General features: G+C 42.6%; 1 protein-coding gene across 2 annotated transcripts in view; it reads left to right on the top strand.

Annotated features, from left to right (window-relative positions):
• The window catches only part of LOC122662052 (DNA ligase 4), a 144,633-nt gene that overhangs the window by 90,939 nt on the left and 29,028 nt on the right, over positions 1 to 24,666 (top strand). For both annotated transcript variants that reach the window (XM_043857609.1, XM_043857608.1), the window contains exons 13-15: positions 7,100 to 7,224; positions 7,306 to 7,340; positions 7,434 to 7,492. In XM_043857609.1, the coding sequence (XP_043713544.1) occupies positions 7,100 to 7,224; positions 7,306 to 7,340; positions 7,434 to 7,492 (219 nt within the window). The remainder of the gene's footprint in view (positions 1 to 7,099; positions 7,225 to 7,305; positions 7,341 to 7,433; positions 7,493 to 24,666) is intronic.

Here is a 24,666-nt window from a genome sequence, read left to right as displayed (position 1 = left end):
GTTGGGTTTATCGTTGATCTCTGAGGAAGGAGATGTTCAGTCAATTGTACTGACAACCATTGAATATTATCTTCCTCATGCACAGCTATACAAAAGTGGGGCGTTACTCCTCACAGCCTATGGTACTTATGGAATGCATATCTTGATTTGGTCTTTCACCAAAAACAATGCTTGGCTTCAAGCTTAATTTATAGGGCCAAATTCTTTGCTGATGAGTTTCTCCATATATATGCAAACGTTAAAAATCCCAGAATTCTCTTTACATCTCTTGGGCATTACCTTCGTGTTAACAAAACAGACTATTGGGAGAATGCTTGAATGATCAATGGGATCAAGCAAGCCATATATTAATAGCATTAAGAATTACATCCTAATGACCAAAAAACCCCTAGCTTAGCCGACTTAGCTAAGCAATACATAAAACATATAATAAAACCCCAAAAGGACCAGCTGGTATTCTAGTTTACATTATTTAACACTCCCCCTCAAGTTGGAGCAAAAATATCAAACATGCCCAACTTGACTAAGTTAGGATGAAACATCTTTCCAGGCAGTCCCTTGGTGAAAATATCAGCAAGTTGATTAGTAGACTTCACAAAAGGAACATAAATCAGCCCTTCTTCTAATTTTTCCTTGATAAAATGCCTATCCACTTCAACATGCTTGGTATGGTCATGTTGTACTGGATTATGTGCAATGCTGACTGCAGCCTTGTTCTCACAGTCATAGGAAGACGAATAGGAACACCAAGATCTTGTAGCCAACCCTTCAACCAAAGCAACTCACAAATGCCTTGTGCCATAGCACGAAATTCTGCTTCTGCACTAGAACGAGCCACCACATTCTGCTTTTTGCTACACCAAGTAACAAGATTGCCACCTACAAAAGAACAATACCCAGAAATAGATTTGCGATTAGGAGAGCCAGCCCAATCTGCATCAATGTATGCTTCTATCCGTAGGTGATCATGTGGAGACAGGAGAATTCCTTTCCCTGGAGATGACTTCAAGTAGTGAAGAATACGAAGAACTGCCTCCATATAGGAAGAATAGGGGTCATGCATAAACTGACTCACAGTACTCACAAAAACAACAATGTCTGGACGTGTGTTTGAGAGATAAATCAACTTCCCTAGTAATCTTTGGTACCGGCCTTTATCAACAGGTTCACCCTCTTTTTCCTTGAGACAAACACCAGCATCTATAGGAGTATCTAAAGGGTGACACCCCAACAAACCAGTTTCAGCCAATAAGTCTAGGACATACTTCCTTTGGGAAAGAAAAATGCCTTTAGAGGATCTGGCAACTTCAATCCCAAGAAAGTACCTTAGCTTTCCTAGATCCTTAATCTCAAACTCCTGTCCAAGAAAAGTCTTCAAACGATCTCATCACCATCATTGCCTGTGACAACAATATCATCAACGTAGACTATAAGAATGGTAAGTTTTCCACCAACCCTCCTTATAAAAAGAATGTGATCAATATTACTCTGCTTGTAGCCCACAAAGATCCATGGCCTTGTAAAACCGGCCAAACCATGCTCTAGGTTTTTGTCACAAGAGAATCCTAGTGGAATGTCCATGTATACCTCCTCATCAAGTTTTCCATTGAGAAAGACATTCTTCACATCCAAGATTGACTGCACAAGATAGCAAAACTCAGACAGTATTCAGCTTTGCAACAGGGGCAAAGGTCTCCTGGTAATCAATCGGTTCAATCCCATATGTCTGAGTAAGCCCTTTAGCCACGAGTCGTGCCTTATATCTATCCACACTGCCATCCACCTTCTATTTCACCACAAACACCCACTTGCATCCAATAGTCCTTTTTCCTAGTAGAAGAATCACAAGATCCCAAGTGTCATTATTTTTCAGGGCTTCCATTTCTTCCATCATTCCTGCCTTCCACTTTTCATCTGATAGAGCTTCCTGCCACTGGTTAGGAATACGAACAGAAGAAAGGGAAGAAACAAAAGCACGAAAAGATGGAGAAAAGGAATCATTGGAAACAACATGCGATATAGGGTGCTTAGTGCAAGTCCTGACACCTTTACGAACAGCAATAGGTAGATCAAGAGAAGAAGTATTACCAGGTGGAGAAGTAGGTTCTGGATCCAGGTTCGGCAACATGATAGGTACTTGTACCGCAGTAGATTGAAGCTACTTATGTTTCCATGTATAAGTCTGCACATCAGAATCATTAATCCTCTTCTGAAATTCACTAATGGTTTTTTGGACTAGAGTTTGTTGGACTGGAGTTTTCTGGACTGGAGTTACCTCCCCCTAAATAGGAATGTCAGCATTATCTGTAATGGTCTCCCCCTGTATAGGAACCTCTCCTCCTGAGGTAGAGGGAGGACTAGGAGTAGGAGGAACAAGAACAGACTCATTGTGAACGTATGCAAGGGGGTTCTATGGTCAACATATCTTCACTAACACTCTCCCCCTAAAGAGGTGGGGACGAATAATATGAGAGATTCTCATGAAAGACAACATCCATACTGACCAGGGTACGACGAGCAGGGGGATAATAATACTTGTACCCCATTTGGGTGGCAGAGTATCCTAAAAAAATGCAACGTAGACCACAGGGCTTAAGTTTACTAGGGGATCTAGTATCCCTAGCATAACAAACACAGCCAAAAACCCTAGGGGGAACAATGAAAGTAGTAGAGCCATGTAAGAGCTCAATAGGAGACTTGGAGTCAAGAACCCAGGAAGGCTGCCATTTGATTAAATAGGCTATAGTAAGGACAACATCACTCCAATAAAATCAGGGAACATTGCAAGCAAACATAAGTGCTCTAGCCACCTCCAAGAGATGGCGATTTTTTCTCTCAGCCACACGATTCTGGGCTGGAGTATCAACACAGTCCATGGGCAGCAAGGTATTTCTGGAACTGACCTTCCATATACTCTCTCCCATTGTCTTCTCATGATTTTGAAAGTGGCATTGAATTGAGTCTGAACCATTTTGTGAAAATGCTGAAAACAGGAAAAAAGTTCATTCTTTGTATGCATTAGGTAGACCCAAGTGGATTGAGAATAACAATCAATGAATGTAACAAACCACCGATGACCAGAAAGAGACATTTTACGACTAGGTCCCCACACATCAGAATGAACCAATTGAACTAGGGAAGAACATCTTTTATTACTAATAGGATAGTTTGAACTTGTCTGTTTGGCCAAGACACAAGCCTGACAAAAAAAATTTTCCTTATTACAACTGTTGACCAAAGTTGGAAATAAATGGGATAAAGTTCCTAAAGGGGGGTGTCTAATCTAGAATGCCACTGGTGGAGTTCAGAAGAGAAAGATGAAGGCTAACATAACTTAGAAGGCAATGCCCGTGGAGGGAGCTGGCCATCATCAAGCAGGTACAATCCACCATGTACTTTACCCGATCCAATCGTCTTCCCCGAGTCCAGTTCCTGAAAAACACAATGAATGGGAAAAAAAGTCACTTTGCAATTCAAATCTTTGGTAAGACTACTAATAGAAAGAAGATTAGTAGTGAAATTTGGTATATGCAAAACTGAAGACAAAGTAAGAGAAGGGGAGCAACTAATGGATCCTTTCCCAGAAACAGATGAGAGGGAACCATCAGCCACTTTCACCTTATCCTTGCTAGTAGTAGGGGAATAGGTATGGAAAAGGCTAGAGGAACCTGTCCTGTGGTCAATGGCATCGGAGTTTATGATCCATGGAGTGGAGACAACCGATGCACAATGACCAGCAAAGAAAATACCTGAACGGGCAAAGTGGGAACCTGATGGAGAAGAGAAACTGGCAGGAAGAGATGTAGTAGAGGCAGCGGAAGACTGTGACATACGCCTGAAAGCCTGTAATTCCTCCTAGGAAAGACCATTGTCAGCAGTGGCGGCTGGAGCTACACTTTCAGTGTGATTAGCTTTGTTTTTAGTTTTAGCACGACCACGTTTGGCCTCAAAATCAGCAGGCTTCCCATGTAATTTCCATAGTGCGATAAAGTTTATTGCAGTGCTCACACTTAACAGGTTCTTTGGTGGAAGTAGTAGCAATGGGGGAAGCATCAGTAGGAGTAGCAGGGGCAGAACCAGCCTGTAGGGCAGACCTATCAACAGGAGACTGATGAAGCATGGCAGCTCTACGAGATTCCTCGGTATGAACCAAGGCAAAAGATTGCTCCAGGGTAGGGAAGGGAACCCTACTAAGAACTTGCTGACGAATGGGATCATACTCAATGTTCAGACCTGCCAGAAAGTCATAGACCCAAATTCTGTCCACATGTTTCTTGTATGCCGCAATATCTGTAGGAGTGGAAGACTGAAAAGCAGAGTAGTGATCCAGTTGCTGCCAAAGACCTTTAAGGGCAGCATAGTATTTGGAGACAGGTAGCTCCTTCTATGTAGTGTCATGAATTTTCTTTCGAATTTCATACACTTGAGCATCGTTCCCTACCTGTCCATAGGTCTCCTAGGCAGCACTCCATATGTGATGAGCAGTGTCCAATAACAAATAATTGCTGGAGAGGTTAGGCTGCATAGTGTATCAAATATGCCTTAACCATAGCATCATTAGACATCGATCGAGCAAGAAGAGGACCAGGTTCAGAGGGTGCCGAAGAAGAGCCAAGGAGATGCCCAGTAAGGCCACGGCCAGCAATAGTTAAGTAAGTAGAACGGGACCACATCAGATAATTTCTCCCATCAAGCTTAATAGCTGAAGCATAAGGAAGATATTCAGGCTTAATATGTCCTTCAACATCAGAAGTAGCAGAGGTAATATCAGACCCATCCATAGCAGCTATATATTATAAACAATGCACCAGCCGAGAGCCAAAAAGTCGGCAAAACCTGATCGATATAGGCAGAATTCGATCCAAGGTTGTGGAAGGCTGGAAATCTGAAAATACTTCAATAAAAGGGAGCACCAACAGTGTCGATTGATCCTTGAAGTAGTGTGAATAAGATCTCCAAAGATCAGCCAAGCGGAGAAGAGAAAAACCAAAAATTGATAAGAGTCAGGGTTTTACAAAACCCTGAAGAGAGATCGATAATTGGTATGGGCTTCAAATAACTTAAAAAAACTGTGATAGTTGTTGTCCAATACTGATATGGTGGATCTCCAATAGGGAAAATCAGCTTCCAATAGGGAAAAAAGCTCGATCTTCAAGGAGGAGAGAATTCCGAAAAATCGCAGAGACACAGGCAGCAGCTATCGAACTTGATATATGATTAAATCATCTTTTGAAGAGGTGAGATTGAGGGCAGCATCTAGATCGTGTGATCACCTCATTAGTGTTGCCCTAGTGATGGAAGAGAACCAAGGAAAAAAAAAGGAAGAGAAAAAGAGAAGATCGACTGGAAGAGGGTGGAAAGAAAAAACGATGGAGGGGATGGGGTTTTGAAAACCCAGATCAGAGAAGTTGGCTCTGTTGCCATGTTAACAAAACAAAAAATTGGGAGAATGCTTGAATGATCAATGTGATCAAGCAGGCCATATATTACTAGCATTAAGAATTACATCCTAATGACCAAAAAACCCCTAGCTTAGCCGACTTAGCTAAGCAATACATAAAACATATAATGAAACCCCAAAACGACCAGAATAGCCCCACGGTAACTTCGGAAGGTACTGTGAAAATCAATATAGATGGCGCTAGCAAAGGAAATCCTGGGTTAGCCGGAATTGGAGGAGTATGCAGAGATAGTTCCTCACATACTTTATTCTGTTTTTCGGAAGGTCTGGGCTCTACCTATGCTTGTGTTGCCGAAGCATTGGTGGTTCGCAAAGCCCTCTTAATTGCAGCAAGTAATGGATTGCGAAATATCCGCATTGAAAGTGACAATCTTATGGTGATTAATATTCTTCAAGGGCACTCTCAATCCATTCCTTGGAAGATCTCTTCAATTATGAAAGACTGTGCTCTACTTGCAGAACGGTTCACTCAAATCTCGTTCTGACACACTCTTAGGGAAGGAAATTTTTCCGCCAATGCTCTCACTGATGCTGGTGCTACTAACCAGGGCTCCTCTGTTTGGTTCAACTCGTTTCCTCTTTACATATCTCCTTGGCTTTTGTATGATAGGTGTTCTATTTCTTACTCAAGGGGTTATAAATAAAAGTTATCCATTACCCAAAAAAAAAAAAAATGCAATATGATATAATTATGCCAGTAATGACCTAATTTGGGAAAACCAGCGAGAAACAAAGCGTAGGATATAACATAAGCATATTCATCAAAGAACAAAATAATAAACATAAATCAACTTAAACTAATGAAGTGTCAACGAAGTATTCTGTCGCCTTGGACCCAAGAAAGAGCCCAGGCGAGGCCTTGGCAACTATTTTTTATTTGTTAACGAGGGTTTTCCAGGCCTTCGGCCTGACTATTCTCCCAGGTCCATGCCGGCCCCACAGCGACAGAACCGGGTTATTCAAGGATTTAATGGCAAGCCATTAAATCCAAGGTGAGTGGCCCCAAGCAGGTAGGACGATTCGAACACAGGTCGCCTGTCGATTTAGACCAGTGCCCATGCCAACTCCACTACCCCTTTGGGGTTCCTTGGCAACTATGCCGTTATGTTTTATCTCGTTTTTTGGCCTCTAAAAGATAAATAAATAATTGATATAGATGATGTAGGGCAGTCATTGGCAAGGCATAACACTATCGTTGGCTTTATTTGAACTCATGGATTCCAAATCCAGCCATTTGACTAACAAATTAACTTTGGATTGGGCGTATATCTAATTTTACCTGCCAATGTCAATTGTATGATGCGCTTGGTTTTTTCAGTTGTAAAATTCTTTTTCAATGATTTTTAAAGTAGTACTTTCTCATGAAGCCAAGTCTGTTTGAACTGAAATAGACAGGAGAGATGTGTCAGACCTTCTTGTGGACTGTTTAGTTGCAAGTCTCCACTGACAGATGTGGCAACTAATGATACCAGTCACAGCCAAGGCCCTAATCAAACACCACTAGTTTGGGATATGGTTTCCTGTACTGGCTGCAAAAGAGCATATAGAGACTGTGTGTGGGTGTGTTCTTTTGTTAGCAATGTTGATTTTGTTCTTGATTTCTCTTTTATGGGTGTAACCATTTTGTTATCCTTTTAGAGATGAAGGAATTATGCTGAAAGACCTTGGTTCTAAATGGGAACCTGGTGATCGAAGTGGAAAGTGGCTAAAGTTGAAACCAGATTACATACATCCTGGTTCTGATCTGGACATTCTGATCATAGGTTTGACATCTCTTTATTTTTAAAATTCTGTTTCTATGACTTTATTGTATTTCACTGTTCTAAGTTAATGTTGTTATATAGGAGGGTACTATGGATCTGGACGTCGAGGAGGAGAGGTCAATCCTGTCCTATTCTCCCTAGTTGTAATTCTTTAGAGTGATTTTGCCCTCCATCCAAAATAGTATCTGTATTTTATTGATCAATTTCAGGTAGCCCAATTTTTGATGGGCCTTGCAGAGCGTTCAGCCCCCACTGTATATCCTAGACGGTAATTCCTTTTATTGTTTCAGTTTCACACGTTTGCGCTGAACTAGTAGGTCTTTCCCAAAGCTCCAACTTCTATCCCCTCCAAGACATTCAAAAGAATATGGTTGTGGCAACTCATGGTGGAGGTTTCCAATTAGTTTAGTACATTGATTTTGGGTTCTAACTTTTATTCAGTCCAGATGAACCAAAGATTCCCAATTCTCAAGACAGGGCTGCTCAGTATTTTTCCTTCAAATTACTCTTCTGCGACTTTGGTCTCTGAGTTATCAGCATTATTCATACTGTATTTCTACATTGTGACAGTTTAAGAACTTAAGAAACCAGAACCAAAGAAGAGAATGGAAGAAGAGGAGGGAGGAAGAAGGAGATGAGACTGCAAGAGAGCAGCATCGTTCACTCTCCCCCATATTTATTTATATTATCATCAATTACATGAAAGATAGAAACCTTCAGATCTTCCACTTCTAGTTACAACCCAAAATCAGGAAACAAAATATAACTAGAAGACTAAAAATAAGGAAACACAATAAAACTAGACAACAACCATAACCTAGCCTACCACTACACACACACTCATATATATATTCCCATGGTACACTTGGGTCCACTATTTCGACACTCCCCCTCAAGCTGGAGTATTCATATATCAAAGGAAAATTCCAGCTTGGACCAACATGAATAGAAATTAAACGCAACACCAGTCTTGAATAGCAGTTGTAGACGTCAGTGAGCATGGTGAGAACTTCCTTTAGGTAGCACTATCAACTCAAGCACACCAATCATCAGCAACATTAGTAGATAATAATTTTCATGTCGAACAAACCCAAACAACAACGAGCAAAAATAAGCGGTAGTAAAAACTAACCGCAATCCACAACATCATAGCAACAACAACACTATCAAAGGCACTTCTCAAAGAAGGCCGGTAGTAGGTAGTAATCTTCTCAAAGATAGATAAAGATGCAACATCCAACAGCTACATCATGAGCGACAGGTAGTAGGTAGAAATATTGTAGCGTCCCAAACCCAGACAAGCTTCAAGGCATTGCTCGTGCAAGCGCTGACCTAGAAGGTCACAAATAAACATGTAAAAGTAGTAGCAAAATTCCCAATATCCCATACAACACAACGGAAACATAAAGGTTAAAAGTTAATTTATGCATTGGTGGAAAATAGCTACATTTATGTATATACAAAAGTCTGAATCAAACATACCAAAGTGTTATTTACAATTAAAGAAGTGAACTGTTTTTAACATCATGAAGTGTCTTTTGGGCCCTAACCTTGGGTTCTCAACTCACATGCACTAGAGTTGCACAATCCTCCTCATCTGAAAAATGTCAACATAAGTGGGATGAGCTTACGCCTAGTGAGGTACACATGATTCTATACATGCAAACATTCAAAGATATAATCATGGTTACAAAGACATAAATGACAAACCATAGAAATTCATTCCTTAGTTAGGATAAGTCTTAGCCATTTAGTGAACTACCGAAGTGCACCAATCATTGAGAGTGGTAGTCGACCTCGTATCATTATTCTAGTCATTTTCCCAGGCATTGCAGCCCTGGGGAGGATGATACAGTGAGCATTATAGACAAGCTCTACTCCTGTGTATCCAGGCACCGGAGCCGTGGGAGAGGAACCCTCATCTAATAAACATCATATTATTTAGACGGGCTCTACTTCCATGTATCCAGGCACCGGAGCCCTGGGGAAAGAACCCTCATCTATAAACATATACTTGACATGTCTACTCCCTATGTCCAGGCACTGTAGCCTTAGGGTAGGACAAACTCTAGTTCATTGTAGGTCATATCTACACCTTGTTTCAAGCGACCGGAGCCCTGGGCCGGAAGTGGTCCTACTCATCATAAGGCCCTCATCCAGTACATAACCCTCTACTGGAAAGGGGCGGTAGCCACAGGGATGTTTTACAAAGTTACCATTAACCATACATACATACATACTTCTCTTTCATTCATTTACTTCCATCTCTTCATTACCATTTTTTTTTCATGAATAAAAAATCTATTACCAAAGTGAGGGAAAAAAGGGGGGGGGAGAAAGATACAAGCCCCAGACAAAATTAAGAGGGGGACTGGGGCCATAAAAGAACACTATCTAAACCCCAGGAATCAACAATATGCCTGTTCCTTGGGGTGTCACGAAAGGGCTTTTAGGGAAGTCAACTAAGCTTTGTGGAAACATCTGAAGAGATGGCTTTCCAAATCAAGTCGAAAGACCGGGAATTGGAGGTCCATCTCCTAAGGTTCGTCTCCATCCAAATGTGGTAAAGAGCAGTGCCAAACACAAGCTTGCCAACAATGTCACAGATAGAACAGGATAAGTCATGACCAGCCATAACCACTCTCAAGGGGAGGGGTCTCCTGCTGCGAGGCCAAATAAACGATAGGGCTTTTTTGCATATGGTAGAGGAAAAGAGGCAGGCAAAGAAGAGGTGGTCTATGTCTTCGGAACCGCTCCAGCAAAAGATGCAAGAAGGGGAAATAGGGATTCTACGGTGAAGGAGGAAGGCTTGGGTGGGAAGGCAAAGGTTGAGGGTTCTCCAGGCTAAGAAGCTATGGCGAGGGGTGTGACCTTTGAACCAGACTAGCTTGTGCCAGAGGATAGTAGGGGCATGGGTCCTAACAAAGTTCCAGGCAGATCTAAAGCTAAAAAGACCATTGGGGGAGTGGAGCTAAATAATCTTGTCCGCATGAGAAGGGGGGAGGGGGGGAGCAGAAACCTTGAGAGATAATGGAGGAGAGGGGGGTAGACTTAGGGATGCCAGAGGAGTAAATTGATCAGGCTCCCAAGAAATTATAAAGGACCCCATTAGGATGCCAAGGGTCAAGCTAGAGGGAGATGGAGGATCCATCAACAATAGAAGAGGAAGTGGCTCTAAGAGCCAAAGGGTGGAGATGGAGGATCTTACGCCAGACTTAGGATGAATTCGAAGGGGTGGGGACGGTTCAAATGGAGTCATTTTTAAGGAGATGAGAGTAAATCCAATGAACCCAGATGGAGTCATGCTTAGAGGAGATTTTCCAAATAAGCTTCAAAATACCCGTAGTATTGGCGTCTTGTATACGGCGGATGGTGAGGCCTCCTTCAGATTTGGGAAGGCAGATGGATTTCAGCTGACTGGATGGAGGAATTTGGAGGTTTCCTTCTCTTTCCAGAGGAAAGCATAGAAGAGGTTCTCTATGGCTTTAATGGTGGATTTGGGAAGGCTAAAGATTCCACACCAATAAATATAAGAATATTGGAGAACCGATCTGATGCATTCAAGCCTACCGGTGTTGGAGAGAAGTTTTCCTTTCCAGAGTTGGAGACGCTTGCAGATATAGTCGAGCATGGGGGTGCGGTGGTGGCTGGAGAGCCTAGCGGGGATGATAGGGATGCCTAGGTATTTCACTGGGAGGGAGCTCAGGGAGAAGCTCGTCAGGCGAAGGAGGGTGTCTCTATCGGAATCTGAGACTCCACAGAGAGCTTGGATTCATTACCATTTTCATTTCATAATAATTCATTACTTTCTACTGGCATAACATGTGAAATTGTTCTCATACTACTGAATGATTTATCCACCCGTGTCCCCCTTTGGATAGCCCGCCGTGTTAGAGCTCCTGTATGATATACATATTATTTCCTCCCTTTCCTACAAGGTCAGCTTTTTAGAGGAAGCGATTCCAACATGGTATCAGAGCAGGCAGGGATCACGGTATCGAGTCCCCTTGGGAGCGGGCAGGTGTTGAATTATTTATCTACTCGTGTCGCCCTTTGGATAGTCCGGCCGTGTTAGAGCTCCTGTATGATATACATATTGTTTCCTCCCTTTCCTACAAGGTTGGCCTGTTAGAGGAAGCGGTTCCAACACATACATATGTTATGGCATGTCATATATCAGATTCATAGCACATTCATAAATCATATGCTTATCATTTCATATAAAATCTCATGTCATACTTCATTTTACATTCAAGTAATATCAAGTAAACATTTTAAGCATTCCCATGGCATTCATTCATATAAAAATATATAAATCAAGCATCAGTTGTAAAGTATCAGTGCATCATTAACATCAATTGTATAGTATCAAATAAATATCAATGCAATGCAGTATGCCAATGCAACCTAATTCACATGCAGTCTAGTGCAAAGAATTTAAAGCTAGAAAACTACATGATCTGAGCAGTAACAATGATGCATGGCATGGCATATTGAACAAGAGGAAATTAAGACAATAAACACACTGAAATTAAGTCAATTCCCTTACCTGATGGGATAGACTAGCCTAGGTAGTATAACTCCAGCAATCAGACAAGAACAGATAAAAAACAGTCCTAAAACAATGGAAAATACCAATTATTAGGGTCAGGGGACAAACCAAAGTCAATCCAAGGTTCAAGGGGCATTTTGGTCCAAAATGACAGAACTGGATTCAGGGGTCAGACCAACTGGTCGACCGGTTCAAAACCTGCATCTGCATCCGAGTGGTAAGTCAAAATTGGGGGTTTTACTTGTAACCCCCAGATCCTGACATGCATGGCCCCAATTTCATGTTCCAGCCCTTATCTAAGGTGGGTTCCATCCAATTTGGGGATCAATTTCAGAATTTGGTTTCACATTTGGGGATTTTTGTTAATTACTCTTAATTACCCATTTAAGGTTCATGGACTAGATAATTCAGCCAAGAATTGGGTTCCTAAGATGGGGATTTTAGGTCACAGCCACATCTGAACCATTAATTGGTTCAAAACAGGGCTTAATTAGGCATAATTTGGTTAATAAAGCTTAGCTCTTAAAGCTTAATGGCAGATTTCAGTTTAGGCATAGTCTAGGCTTGAGTTTAGAGAAAGAGAAGATGGGAACAACAAGGGTTTTCAAGGCTTACCTGAATTCAGTTGGTAGCAGCCTTGATATGTAAAAGGACTCCAATTTCAGTCCCAAAGTTTCAATTTCAGGTAGAGAGAACCAGCCCTAAGTTTCAGCCTTCTTTCCCCTCTTCTTCTTCTTCTTTCTCCTTCCTTCTACTCTCTTCTCTATTCTTGTAAGTGTTAGGATCGATTCTGATTTCCTTTAGCTAAGGGAATAGTGAAATAGGTGGTATATATATGTTATAATAACTAAGGCATGTTTGCCTAATTACTAAAAAAATCTGTTTTATGAATTGGTTTCTTAAAACTAATTATGGTATATATATATATAGGTAGTGGTTAAGTTAGGGGATGTTTGTTTAGTTAAACAAAATCTGTTTTTATAATTACTTCTAAAATCTGATTTTAAGTAGAATTAGTTACTAATTAGGTTCTTCTAATTATAAAATGACGTCATATGACATCAGGGGTAATCCGGTTACGGGTACCTATTGGAAATAGGATTTCCCACTGGGGATGTGGGTCCCACAGTGATAAATTACTAAACTACCCCTATAAACTCTAATCGGTCATACAATACATTATAAAATGCAAGTAATTTCATACTTACATGACTTTAATTGATGGAGAGGTTCTGCATGCTGTCTAGGCAGCAGATCAGACACAGGTAGCTTAGGTGCGGGGTACCAGCAGGGTCCTCTGACTCCAAAAGGGCAAGTTAGGGAGATTCTCCGGAATCCTCCATAGAAGTGTCGAGGGATTGATCTGTATCCTCGACAGATGCAGCTCATAGCATTGAAACAGCCATGGACACAGAATTGGAACCTAAAATCACACAAGTTCAAAGGGTCAGACAAGGCTTCTGCAACAGACATAGGAATAGGATGACGTTCAAGAGTAGATAAACAAGCAACAAAAGTAGAGGACAAACCAGTATAGGACACAAAGTTAGAGATAGGATGTTGGGTACAACTCCGAACACCCTTACGAAAAGCAATAAGGACATCTAAATAAAAAATAACAGGAATAGGAGGCGAAGAGGAGGTACCTATTGGAGGATCCGGATCTAGAGGCGAAGAAGACGAGGTGGAGGTAGCTAACCGGGTGTTATATTTGTCATAAGCTGGAATGCGAGGTGTCGGCTCGTCGAATGAGCGACGGTAGAACACAACAGATGGCTTAGTAGGAGGTGGCGCTGCTGGCAAAGGATCCTACAAAAGAGAAGAATACTCGACAACTGAGACTTGAAGATCATCGTCCAAATCTGAAGAAGGCAGCAAAGACTCAAAAAACGGAGTGGACTCAAAGAATTTGACATCAGCTGTAACAAAGTATTTCTTTAAATCAAAAGAATAGCAACGATAACCCTTTTGAGTTTTAGAATACCCTACAAAAAGACATTTAAGAGCCCTAGGATCCAACTTAGAGTGACTGGTACGATGATCCCTAATAAAACAAACACTCCTAAATACACGAGGGGGTAAAGCAAACAAAGGTTGAGAAGGAAACAACAAAGAATGTGGAATACCCCCACACAAAACTGAAGATGGTAGACGGTTAATAAGATAACATGCGGTCAAAACTGCATCAGCCCAAAAAAATTTAGCCACTTTCATCTCAAACAAAAGAGATCGAGTAACTTCCATTAAATGTCTATTTTTCCTCTCGGCCACACCATTTTGTTGAGGTGTGTCCATACAAGTGGACTGATGAATGATGCCATGTTGAACCATAAATGTAGTAAAAGGAGCAGAAAAGTATTCTTTAGCATTATCACTACAAAGAACTTTTAATGAAGTATTAAACTGATTCTGAATTTCAAGAACAAAAGCATAAAAAATGGAGAATAACTCAGAACGATTCTTCATTAAATAAATCCAGGTAACTTTGGAATAATCATCAACAAATGTAACAAAGTAACGAAATCTCAACTGAGAAACAACCGGACAAGGGCCCCATACATCAGAATGAACTAAAAAAAAAAGGTGGGCAGCCTGTTTATTGACTCTTGGGGGATAACTTACACGGTGAAGTTTCCCAAATTGGCACGACTCATAATTAAGACTAGACAAAAATTTAAAACGACTATCTAAAATTTTCAAACTCTCTGAGGAAGGATGACCCAAGCAACAATGAATCTGATGAGGAAGCGCCACATTCGAACATGCCACCGCTGATGTGTCTTCAAGTAGAAACAGCCCCCCAGATTCACGGCCTCTACCAATCATCTTCTTCGTCTTGAGATCCTGAGACACACAATAGTCAGGGAAAAAAGTGACAGAACAATTATGAGCTTTGGTGAATTTGTGAACAGACAACAAATTAAATGGAAACTTAGGCAAATAAGAAACAGAGGATAATGACAAAGACGAGGTAGCATGCACAGTGAAGAAGACTTACGAAATGAAGAAAAAAATAACTGAATCCCCAGTCATATGATCCGAAGCACCTGAATCAATGATCTAGGGACAAGAAGTGGATGAAAGGCATGCAGTAGCATTACCTGTCTGAACAAGAGTAGCAACGGAGAACTGAGATGACTGGGAACTCTGAAATTGAGTAAAGCGCTCATAATCTTCATCAAACATCGTCACAGTCTTACACTCAGGCTTGGAGGGAGAAGGAACACCCGAATCACTACTAGCCGAGTTGGCAAATTGAGGTGGTTTACCATACAGTTTCCAGCAAAAGCGCTGAATATGGCCAGGCTTACCACAATGATGACAAGTCCTCACCTGTCCTAAAGTCTCTGAAGCACTAGAAGTGGGAGCTTTACTAGCGCCAGTCCCACGACCACCACCACCACCACTGTTACCTGTCCCACCATTAGAGCCACAGTTTGGTGGAAAAGAAGCAAGAGCAGAATTTTCAGCATTGGTGGGTTCTTGGCTGCTTTCACGGGAAGCACGTAAAACTCGAGAAAAAGTTTCTGAAGGAGTGGTGACCTTATCTCCACCAAGAATCTAAGACCTCACCAACTCAAATTCCTTACGAAGTCCACCCAAAAATACCTTAACAGCAAATTGTTCTCGATGGTTTTGCATCGCTTGCACATCCGATGAAATAGTAAGGACAAAATTCATTTCCTCATACAAAAGTTTGAAGTCAGCAAAACATTGAGTAACATTGAGATTCTTTTGATCCACTTTATAGAAAGCCTGGGAAAGATCATATATACGTGACAGGTTGTCCTGTCCAGAGTACAGGATATTCAAATATTCCCATAATTCCTTAACTGTGTCAATATGAGTCACCAAGTCTGCAATCTAATTTTCCATTGAATTCAGCATCTGGCTCAAAATCCGTGCATCGACAGTGTCCCATGAGGTATCATCAGGTTTCATGGTATGATCATCAGTCAAAGACAATCAAACACCTTCTTCCATTGAAATTTGATTTCCTCTAACTTTCGATGTTGTCGTCTTGGTCTCAACTGATCTTCAAATCGAGACAGCTAAAGAACAATCCACCAAATAATCCCAATAAAAACAAAATCGATCACCCCAAAGGATAACCAACTCAAGCACAAAATCAATAAAAAAATATCGTGAATACTCCAATATCGCTGACTTCAAACACTTACTCCATCAATCTTCACGTCCCACAACAACTCATCAAAATGATCCAAAAATAAACCTAGTTCTTCATATAATCATGAACTAGTCTCTAAACAAAAACCAAAAGACAGCATAGGGTGCTGCACCCCTTCAAACGAAAGACCTGAATAGTCTACAACTTGATTTGTTTGTAGAAGACACCTTCGGCCACTGTAAAACCTTGATCAAAAGAGAACAATGGATCTCTGGAAGTCACGAACCAGTCCCTATCGATCCAGCTCTGATATCATGTAATAAAATTAAAGAGAAAGAAGGAGAAGAGAGGAGAAGAGAGGAGGAGGAGAAGAAGAAGTGCTGCAACAAGTTGGGAGTCACAGCCGTATCTCAGCCTGCCCCAAAACATTCAATATAATAAGACTAACAATAGGGTAAACAGCAAAAGACCAACCCTAAGAAGGAAATCGAGAGCTAATTCACGACTTCCTCCCCCTTTCACCGACAACTTCTAAAAAATCTTATGCCACCAGTTCTATGTTTACATATGTCAGAGCTAAACTGCTCTAATACCATTTGTAAGGTCCCAAACTCAGACAAGGTTCAAGGCACTGCTCTCGCGAGCGCTGACTCATAAGGTCACAAATAAACATGTAAAAGTAGTAGCAAGAACATATATTATAATAATAAAATAACTATGTCATGCATGCTGGGTATTACAAAAAGAGCAGTAAAATATTCATTTGTTTTGATGTCAAAATGTATTTCCATTTGAAGAGATTTTAACAGCATTTACGCACACCAAATAAAGTTTGACTGAAACATAACTTTATTTGATTAAATCAAATTCAAGCAATCTTAGACTTGAGCTTTCCAACAAGTCTAAGATTGCTTAAATCTGAGTTATATTAAAGGAGTTATGTTCCGATCAAACCTTATTTGGTGTGCATGAATTATGAGCTTTCCAACAAGTCTAAGATTGCTTAAATCTGATTTATATTAAAGGAGTTATGTTCCGATCAAACCTTATTAGGTGTGCGTGAATTATGTTTAAAATCACTCTAAATAGAAATAAACTTTTAGACATCAAAACAAAAGAATATTTTACCACTCTTTTGGTTTTTGGCAATGTTTTTTCATATTAATATTTATGAAATTTTTATATTTTCGAAAAACCTCAGCATTTAAAAGTTGAAAATTGCACCTACAACCGATAATCCAGGTTTTGTTCTTAAACTGGGGGGGTTGAATTTTTATCCTATTACAATTTTATTTTTTAACTATTTTTATTGGATTCAAATAGGGGTATTTGCTTATTTATGAATAATATCTTAAGTAAATGAAACTATTTGAATCCAATAAAAAATAGTTAAAAAAATAAAATTGGGTAATAAATTACTAATGTGGAACTTGTGATAGGGGAATTTGAGTAAATAGAGTGTAAGTTATGTTAGACTTTGTCGTTTTCGAGGGTTTTGGAATGGCGATGCCTCCTCGGGAGGATCACCCCTTTGATTAGATTGCTGGGAAGGCTGCTGCCGCGGGCCCCTTGCCAGCTTCCTTTGTTTCTGTGGTCTCGCGCTCGTTAGCCACGCAGCCGGTAGAAGTGGAAGTCAAGCGCCCCTCTTCTTTCTTTGGAGAACCTGCTGTTTTCTTCTCCTTGGAGGAAGTGGAACTCTTGTAGCAGCCGTTTGCTTCGACTCTGATCGCCAAGTGTAGCTATGGCAGACCATCCTTGTTTGCGATCAAGAATTTCCTTCAGAAATCGTTGTTTGTTCAGGGCGATGTTATCGTCTCTTCTCTAGATCAGCGGCATATCCTTCTCTGTTTCTCTGCAGTCGGATTTTGTTAAAGTGTGGGTGAAGGAACAGCTCTACGTTCAGGGTTTCCTTCTCCGGGTCATGAAGTGGACATCAGATTTTGTCCCAGGCTGGGAGTCTCCTTTCGCGCCGGTTTGGATTTCTCTGCCAGGATTGCCAGTTAATTTCTATCAAGGTAATTTTTTGGTCTCCATCACTGGCGCGATAGGCGGAGTCCTGAATATCGATAGTGCAACCACAAACTGTACCCGTACGGTTGCAGCCCGTGTGTGTATTGAGGTAGATCTTCGGGCTGAACTCCCTTCGAAGGTGCATGTTGGGTGTAGGGTGGAGGGTTTCCACTAGAAGATCACCTACGAAAGGCTTCCCCTCTACTGTGATGTTTGTTCGAAATTGGGGCATGCCAAGGCTAACTGCAGGAAGGTTAGGAGGGGTTCGAACAGGTCTGTTCCAGAATTGGTTGATGCTTTGGCAGGGACACAGGGGATTGCGGTGGAATAGGCTGAGGCTTCGACTACTGCCTGAGCAAGAGATGCTGATGGGGTCTTTATCCCCAGGGGCGAGGGCTCTTCTCGCGGCGGTACTGTGGTGGTTGAAGGTGCGACTCGACAGGAAGGGCTGGTGTCTGGTCTCGCTTCTTCGAGACGAGGAGGACGTTGGAGGCCAGTGGCAAGGAGGGCTGCTTCATCGCCTCAACCTTCAGGAATCAGGCTGGGGCAGCCTGCTTTGGTCTCTTGGATGGTTACCGATGTAGTTGGTGGGGTTGCTGCTGTTGGGGCCCTTGGTGCTTCGAAAGAGGGTGAGTTGGCTAACGGTGGAAGTGATTACGTGGCGCTGCTGGTGCTGCCTCAGGGTAGGGTTGCAGAGGCTGTTGGTATTGCTGGACAAGGGGGTTCGAATGGTCATGCGCTGTCGCGCGAAGGCGAGGTGTTGCAAGTGCTGCCCCAGGGTGGAGTTTCTGAAGTTGGTGGTTTTGCTGGGCAGGGTGGGCTTGGTGTTATCAGTGAAACGAAGAACGAAGGGGAGGAGCCTGGCGTCGTCAGGTTGGGTGGTTCACAGTCTGTTAATGCCTCTTCAGTACCTTTTTTTATGGATAGGATGGAGAAGCCATGTGTTAGAGATGACCTCCAGTTGACCTCAAGGAAGGAAACCCCTCTGCAACGTGTTGAGCTTATGCAGAGTTTCCGTGCTTTTACTGCCTGTCTCGAGGGGAGGGTTCGCAGAACTGTTGAACAGCTGGGTCACTTGGGTGGAAGGGGGGAGCCTGTGGAACCTCCCATTGGAAAATGCAGATCCCCTCGGGCAACGGTACTCAGTGCTGCTCAGGTGTACAGGCAAAAAAAGTTGAGGCGTGCTCGCCAGATGAAGGGGGGAACCCAGAGACGCATAACGAGGTCCATGGGACTAGTTGACAAAGATGCTACTGTTTCCAGATGAATGTACTTTTTTGGAATGCAAGGGGTGTTATGAATAAGCCTACGTCTAGGCGTTTGAAAGCGATGGTTAAATTACACAAGCTTGATATGGTGGCAATTGTTGAGCCTAAAGTGCATCTCTCTAAGGTGCATGTTGTGTTGAGAAGGGTTGGGTTGGAGTCAGTGTACGCTACAGGGCGGTTTTGGATGTTTTGGAGGAGCACGTTGCAGGTTACGGTTTTGGTTGAGAACCGTCAGTTTGTCGCACTGGCATGTCTGGCTGGTGGGGCTACCAGTTTCCATGTCTCCTTTGTCCATGGGCTATGCTCGGTAACGGAGAGGAGAGAGTTATGGGAGGCTCTGGTCGATTTTTCTAGGTCAGCCTCCCTTTCATGGCTGGTGGGTGGCAACTTTAATGCTATTATGGACCTCCAGGAGAAGGTGGGTCCCAGGCCTACATGCGCCTTGTCAATGGATGATTTTGGTAACTGTGTCGGTGGTGCTGGCCTCATTGATGCGGGGTATGTTGGCAATTTTTGCACTTGGTCGAACAACCAAGATGGGGGAAGGAAGGTCCTGGCAAGGCTTGATAGGTTCTTGATGAATTTGGCCTGGTTGGAAGCCTTCCCCAGATTTGAGGTTTCCCATCTCAGCAAGGCGTGTTCAGATCATGCTCCCTTGTAGCTTTCTGTGTCTGATCCTAATGTACGTCTCGGCTCGGTGTTCAAGTTTCAGCAAATGTGGTTGTCTCATCCAGAGTTTCAGGGCTTTGTTAAGAGCCAGTGAGGGTTTCCTGTTTTTGGTTCTCCTCTTTGTGTTCTCTTCGCGAAACTTAAAAGGTTGAGGGGGGGGCCTTGCGAACCTGGAATAGGGAGGTGTTTGGGAATATTCACCAGATGGTTAGGGATGCTGAGGATGAGGTTAGTAGGGCGGAGGCTGCCAATGTCCTCTTTGCTGGCTTTGATTCGGAGAGGGCTCTGGTGGAGGCTAAGAAGAGGCTGGAGGAGGTGCTGTTATAAGAGGAAGTTTTCTGGAGGCAAAAGTCCAGGGTTACCTGGTTGAAGGAGGGGGGATCGGAACACCAAATTTTTCCACTCCATGGTTAATGTAAGGAGGCAGCAAGGGGGGTCCCGAAAGTTAAAGCAGGGGACGGGACGTGGATTTTTGACCCTGATGAGGTTTTGGCGGCGGCCGTGGGTCACTTCTTGGATGTCTTCACCTTGTAGGGATGTTTGATCGATGAGGCTCTGCTTGCTCACGTTCCCCATGTTGTAACAGAGGAGGATAATGCCTCCTTGTTGGCTACCCCTTTTATGGAAGAGGTTAGGGCAGCTGTATTTACCTTGTCGTGTGACAGTGCTCCGGGCCCTGATGGTTTTTCAGGGTTTTTCTTCACAGCCTGCTGGGAGGTTGTTGGTGGGGAGGTCTGGGCAGCGGTAAAGGACTTCTTTGAGGTTGGCAATCTTCCCAGGAGCTTCACTTCTGCCAACCTAGTTCTCGTTCCTAAAAAGGACAACCCTGAGGTAATGACAGATTTTCGGCCCATTAGCCTTTGTAATTTTTCTTACAAGATTATTGCCAAGATCTTTGTCTCCAAGTTGGCAGTGGTGCTCTCCTCGTTGGTGGCTAGAAGAGCAGGGTGCTTTTGTTCAGGGCCGGTGCATCCACGACAATATCTCCATTGCCCAAGAGGTAGCTCATGACTTGAACAGAAAGGCCCGGGGTAGAAATGTGATCCTAAAGCTGGATATGGACAAGGCCTACGACCGGTTGGAATGGCAGTTCCTATATGCGGTCCTATCGAAATTCTGCTTTGCTGACCTTTGGGTTGAGCTAATCAAGAAGACTATTAAGAATTGTTGGTTCTCTGTTGTACTGGGTGGCCGTGCTTCGGGTTTCTTTAAATCCACTCGAGGTGTGAGGCAAGGGGATCCGTTGTCTCCTGCTCTGTTCATCTTAGCGGAGGAAGTTCTTAGCAGGGGTCTCAACAGTCTGTTTGCAGAGGGGAGGGCGTCTTACTTCCTGCTTCCTAGAGGATGCCCTGGAATTTCCCATTGTTTATTTGCAAATGATACCATTATTTTCACCAGGGGTCTGAAGGGTTCACTGAGGCAAATCTTAGGTTTCATCGCAAATGCGAAGACTCTTCGGGGCAGAAGGTAAATAAACAAAAAAAACTGTTTCGTGCTAGGAAAGGGGGCTTCGGTGGCTAGGGCTCGGATGGTAGGGGCTGTGACCGGGTTTACAAGGAAAGAGTTACCTTGGGAGCTCCACTTCATGCTGGAAGACACGGAGTTTTTTTTTTTTGATGACTTGGTTGGTAATGTTAGAAACAAGGTGGCAGGTTGGAAGGGAAGGCTTCTTTCTACTGGGGGTCGTGTGACTCTGCTGAAACATGTCCTCTCCTCTATCCCCTTGTATGTTTTGGCTATGATGGAACCGTCTAAGGTTGTCATAAGAAGAATTTATGGTATCTTTGTCGACTTCCTGTGGGGGAGCTCGGAGTGGGGTAAGCACAGGCACTAGGTGAGCTGGCAGAAGGTTTGCAGGCCGATGGAAGGAGGGTTGAGGATTATGCTGTTGGAGGAAGTTGGCCTTTCTCTAAGGCTTAAGGGCTTGTGGAGGGTCCTTTCTGATAGTTCGAAATGGAGTGCTTTCTTTAGGGCTATTTTCTTCAAGAGTCTACACCCTGCTTTGGCTGGGTCAGCCTGTCGTGTCTCGAAATCTTGGAGAGGTGCCCTGGTTTTTAAAGACTTTATGTTAGAAAGGGCTCGTTGGTTGGTGGGCTGTGGTGATATTCTTTTCTGGCTGGACAACTAGGTAGGGTTTGGTCCATTGATGGACTTTGTGGACAATGCCCTCCAAGTGAACACATCGTTACTCGTTAAGGATGCTTTTGGGGAGGATGGCTTGTTGAAGCTGGTTTTGCTGAACCAGATTGACTCGGATGAGGTTAGGCATGCCATCCTTCAATGTGCGATAACGGTGTTAGATCATCAGGATGTGTTGGTTTGGACTTGTTCTAGTGATGGTTGCTTCTCCTCTAAATCGGCCTGGAATGAGGTGAGGCTTAGAACGTCTGAAGTTCCCTATGCTAGATGGATCTGGAACCAGACTTTGCCCACAAAGGTGGGTTTCTTCTCTTGGTAGCTCCTAAATGGAGGAATCCTAACGGATGTGTCCTTAATGGCTATTGGCATCCTCCTGGCCTTGAAGTGCAATTGTTGTAGGTGTCCCTTGCAGGAGTCCATTGTTCACTGCCTTCTGTCAAGGGGCACGGCGATGAAGGTTTGGAGCTTCTTTTCTCCTGTCTTTGATGTTGCTCTCCTTCCATGTCAAGGCATATGAGGTCGGCTGGGTTTTTGGCATGGGTTGGTGGGGCACAGCAGCCTTTGCGCTTATATCTCTGGTATCCTTCCTTCTCTAATTGTGTAGGAGCTCCGGAAGGAAAGAAACAATAGAAGACATGGAGAAAGGATGCGAGCTGCTGCTGCCATCATTGATTGTATCTTGTATTGGATAAGAGAACTCCCTCTTCCAGCAAAATTTAGGAGGCCCTCTTCCTCCAGAGAGGGCTTAATCTTGCAGCTGTTTAACTTAGAGGTTGCGCCGGCCAGGCTGAGGTGTCCCCTCCCAGTTTACTTGTGCCCGCCTTTTTTCTCGGTGAAGCTTAATGTTGATGGGGCTTGTAGAGGTAATCCGGGTATTGGTGGAGGAGGTGGGATCATCAGGGACAAGTAAGGTATTATGCTAGGTTTTCTCCAGCGCTTATGCTGAGTGCACAAACTCATTGGCAGAACTGAAGGCTCTGCGAGATGGGTGGAAGTTGTGTCATGAGTTGGGTCTTTCTGATGTTATGATAGACTCGGACTCGGCTTCCACGGTTAGGATGATCGGCCAAAAAAGGTGTGCTCTATGGAGGGGGTGGTATTGCTTTCAAGAAGTCATGGCCTTAATACACTCTACTCGAGCTCTGGTTTCATTCGCGTACAGGGAAAGTAACAGGGTGGCAGATTGGATGGCGAATCTCTCTTGTGATTCTAGTTCATCCTCCAGGTTCCACACTACTAGCCTTTTGCCTGGGAAGGTGCGTCGCATCCTCCGGGAAGACCGAGTTGGGTTGCCAATCTTACGGAAATAGGTTTGGTCTTTATCTTATCTTTGTCCCATTTTAAGGGTTCGGTTAATTTGTGCGTATTTGCTCCTTTGGGTTGGGGTTAGGCGGCATGTCCCCCCCTTGTATTCTTTATTCAATTTTGATAATCAATAAAATTCCAGGGGCTGTCCCGGGTCCCAGATAAGGTTCAAGTTTAAAAAAAAAAAAAGTGTCTGTCCTAGTTTGAAGCCGGGTTTCCTCAAGTTTCGATGGGGATAAGTGAATTTATATAGGTGTCCAAGTCAAAACTTGCGAAATTACCAAAATTTGGCCGAAATAGTGTCGAAACCATGCAAAACCCATTGAAACAATGTAACATGTGATTTCTACCTGTTGTACTTTAATGGGTACAAGGGTAATTCTGTCCTAGTGGTATTATTGTCATTTGTGTCCATTCTCGAATGCAAGGTTCGAGAACTCGCGAGATCTCGCCGAGATCTCGCCGAGTTTCTCGGTTTTGGGCAAAACCGAGTCGAGTTCCTAGTCGGTACAAAAAACTACAATTTCTCGCCGGCGAGATCTCGAGATCTCGCCGAGATCTCGGTGATATCTCGAAGGTGAAAATCATGGTTTTTTTAGTACAAAAAAACCAATATCTCGCAGAGATCTCGGCGAGATCTCGAGATCTCGGCGAGATCTCGGCTGGGCCCAAAGATGCTAGTTAGTTGTATTTAGCCCAATTTTCACCCAAAACCATTTCCAACATAAGAGAGAGCAGAAACGTAAGTTCTTAGGCTCTAAACCAAGGGAAAAACCTCTCCTTCAAATTTCTTCTTCTTTCTTTCGATTGTTGGATGGAATGCACTGTTTGGAGTTAGATTGAAGTGCCAAAGTGAAGATTCAAGTGCCAATTTGGAGCATCATCACCTATTTGCAAGATTTCAAAGGTGTTTTCTATTTCTTCCCCAAATCTATTTTTTCCAAAAAAAATTTTGTAGTCCTTGTTAGATTCATGTGGTTTTAATATATGTTGAACATCTTTGCCCGATCTATCACTTCATGGAGTCGGATTTTTTTCAGTTAATAAATTATTTATTATAATTTCTGGAAAAATAAATGATTTATTTGAAAAAAGAAAATGAAAAAATAGGATGAATAGTGATTGTTTGAAAATGATTTTGATATATGTTAAACTACTTGGGATGCTCTACAGCCCCATGGATTAATTTTTATTTTCACCCATTAAAAAAATTATTTTATTTTTCAGATTTAATAAATATATTATAAAAATTAAAAAATATATATAATATTAAGGAAAATACTTATTGGTTATGGAAAATTATGTACAACATATGTACATAATATTCAACTTCAAATGGTGTCAAATTCATCATTACATTATATTTTTCT

The sequence above is a fragment of the Telopea speciosissima genome, chromosome 5 (assembly GCF_018873765.1).
Source record: "Telopea speciosissima isolate NSW1024214 ecotype Mountain lineage chromosome 5, Tspe_v1, whole genome shotgun sequence".
Lineage (NCBI taxonomy): Eukaryota > Viridiplantae > Streptophyta > Magnoliopsida > Proteales > Proteaceae > Telopea > Telopea speciosissima.
The sequence above is the reverse complement of the archived record's forward strand: the minus strand, read 5'-3'. Positions and strand labels throughout refer to the sequence as shown.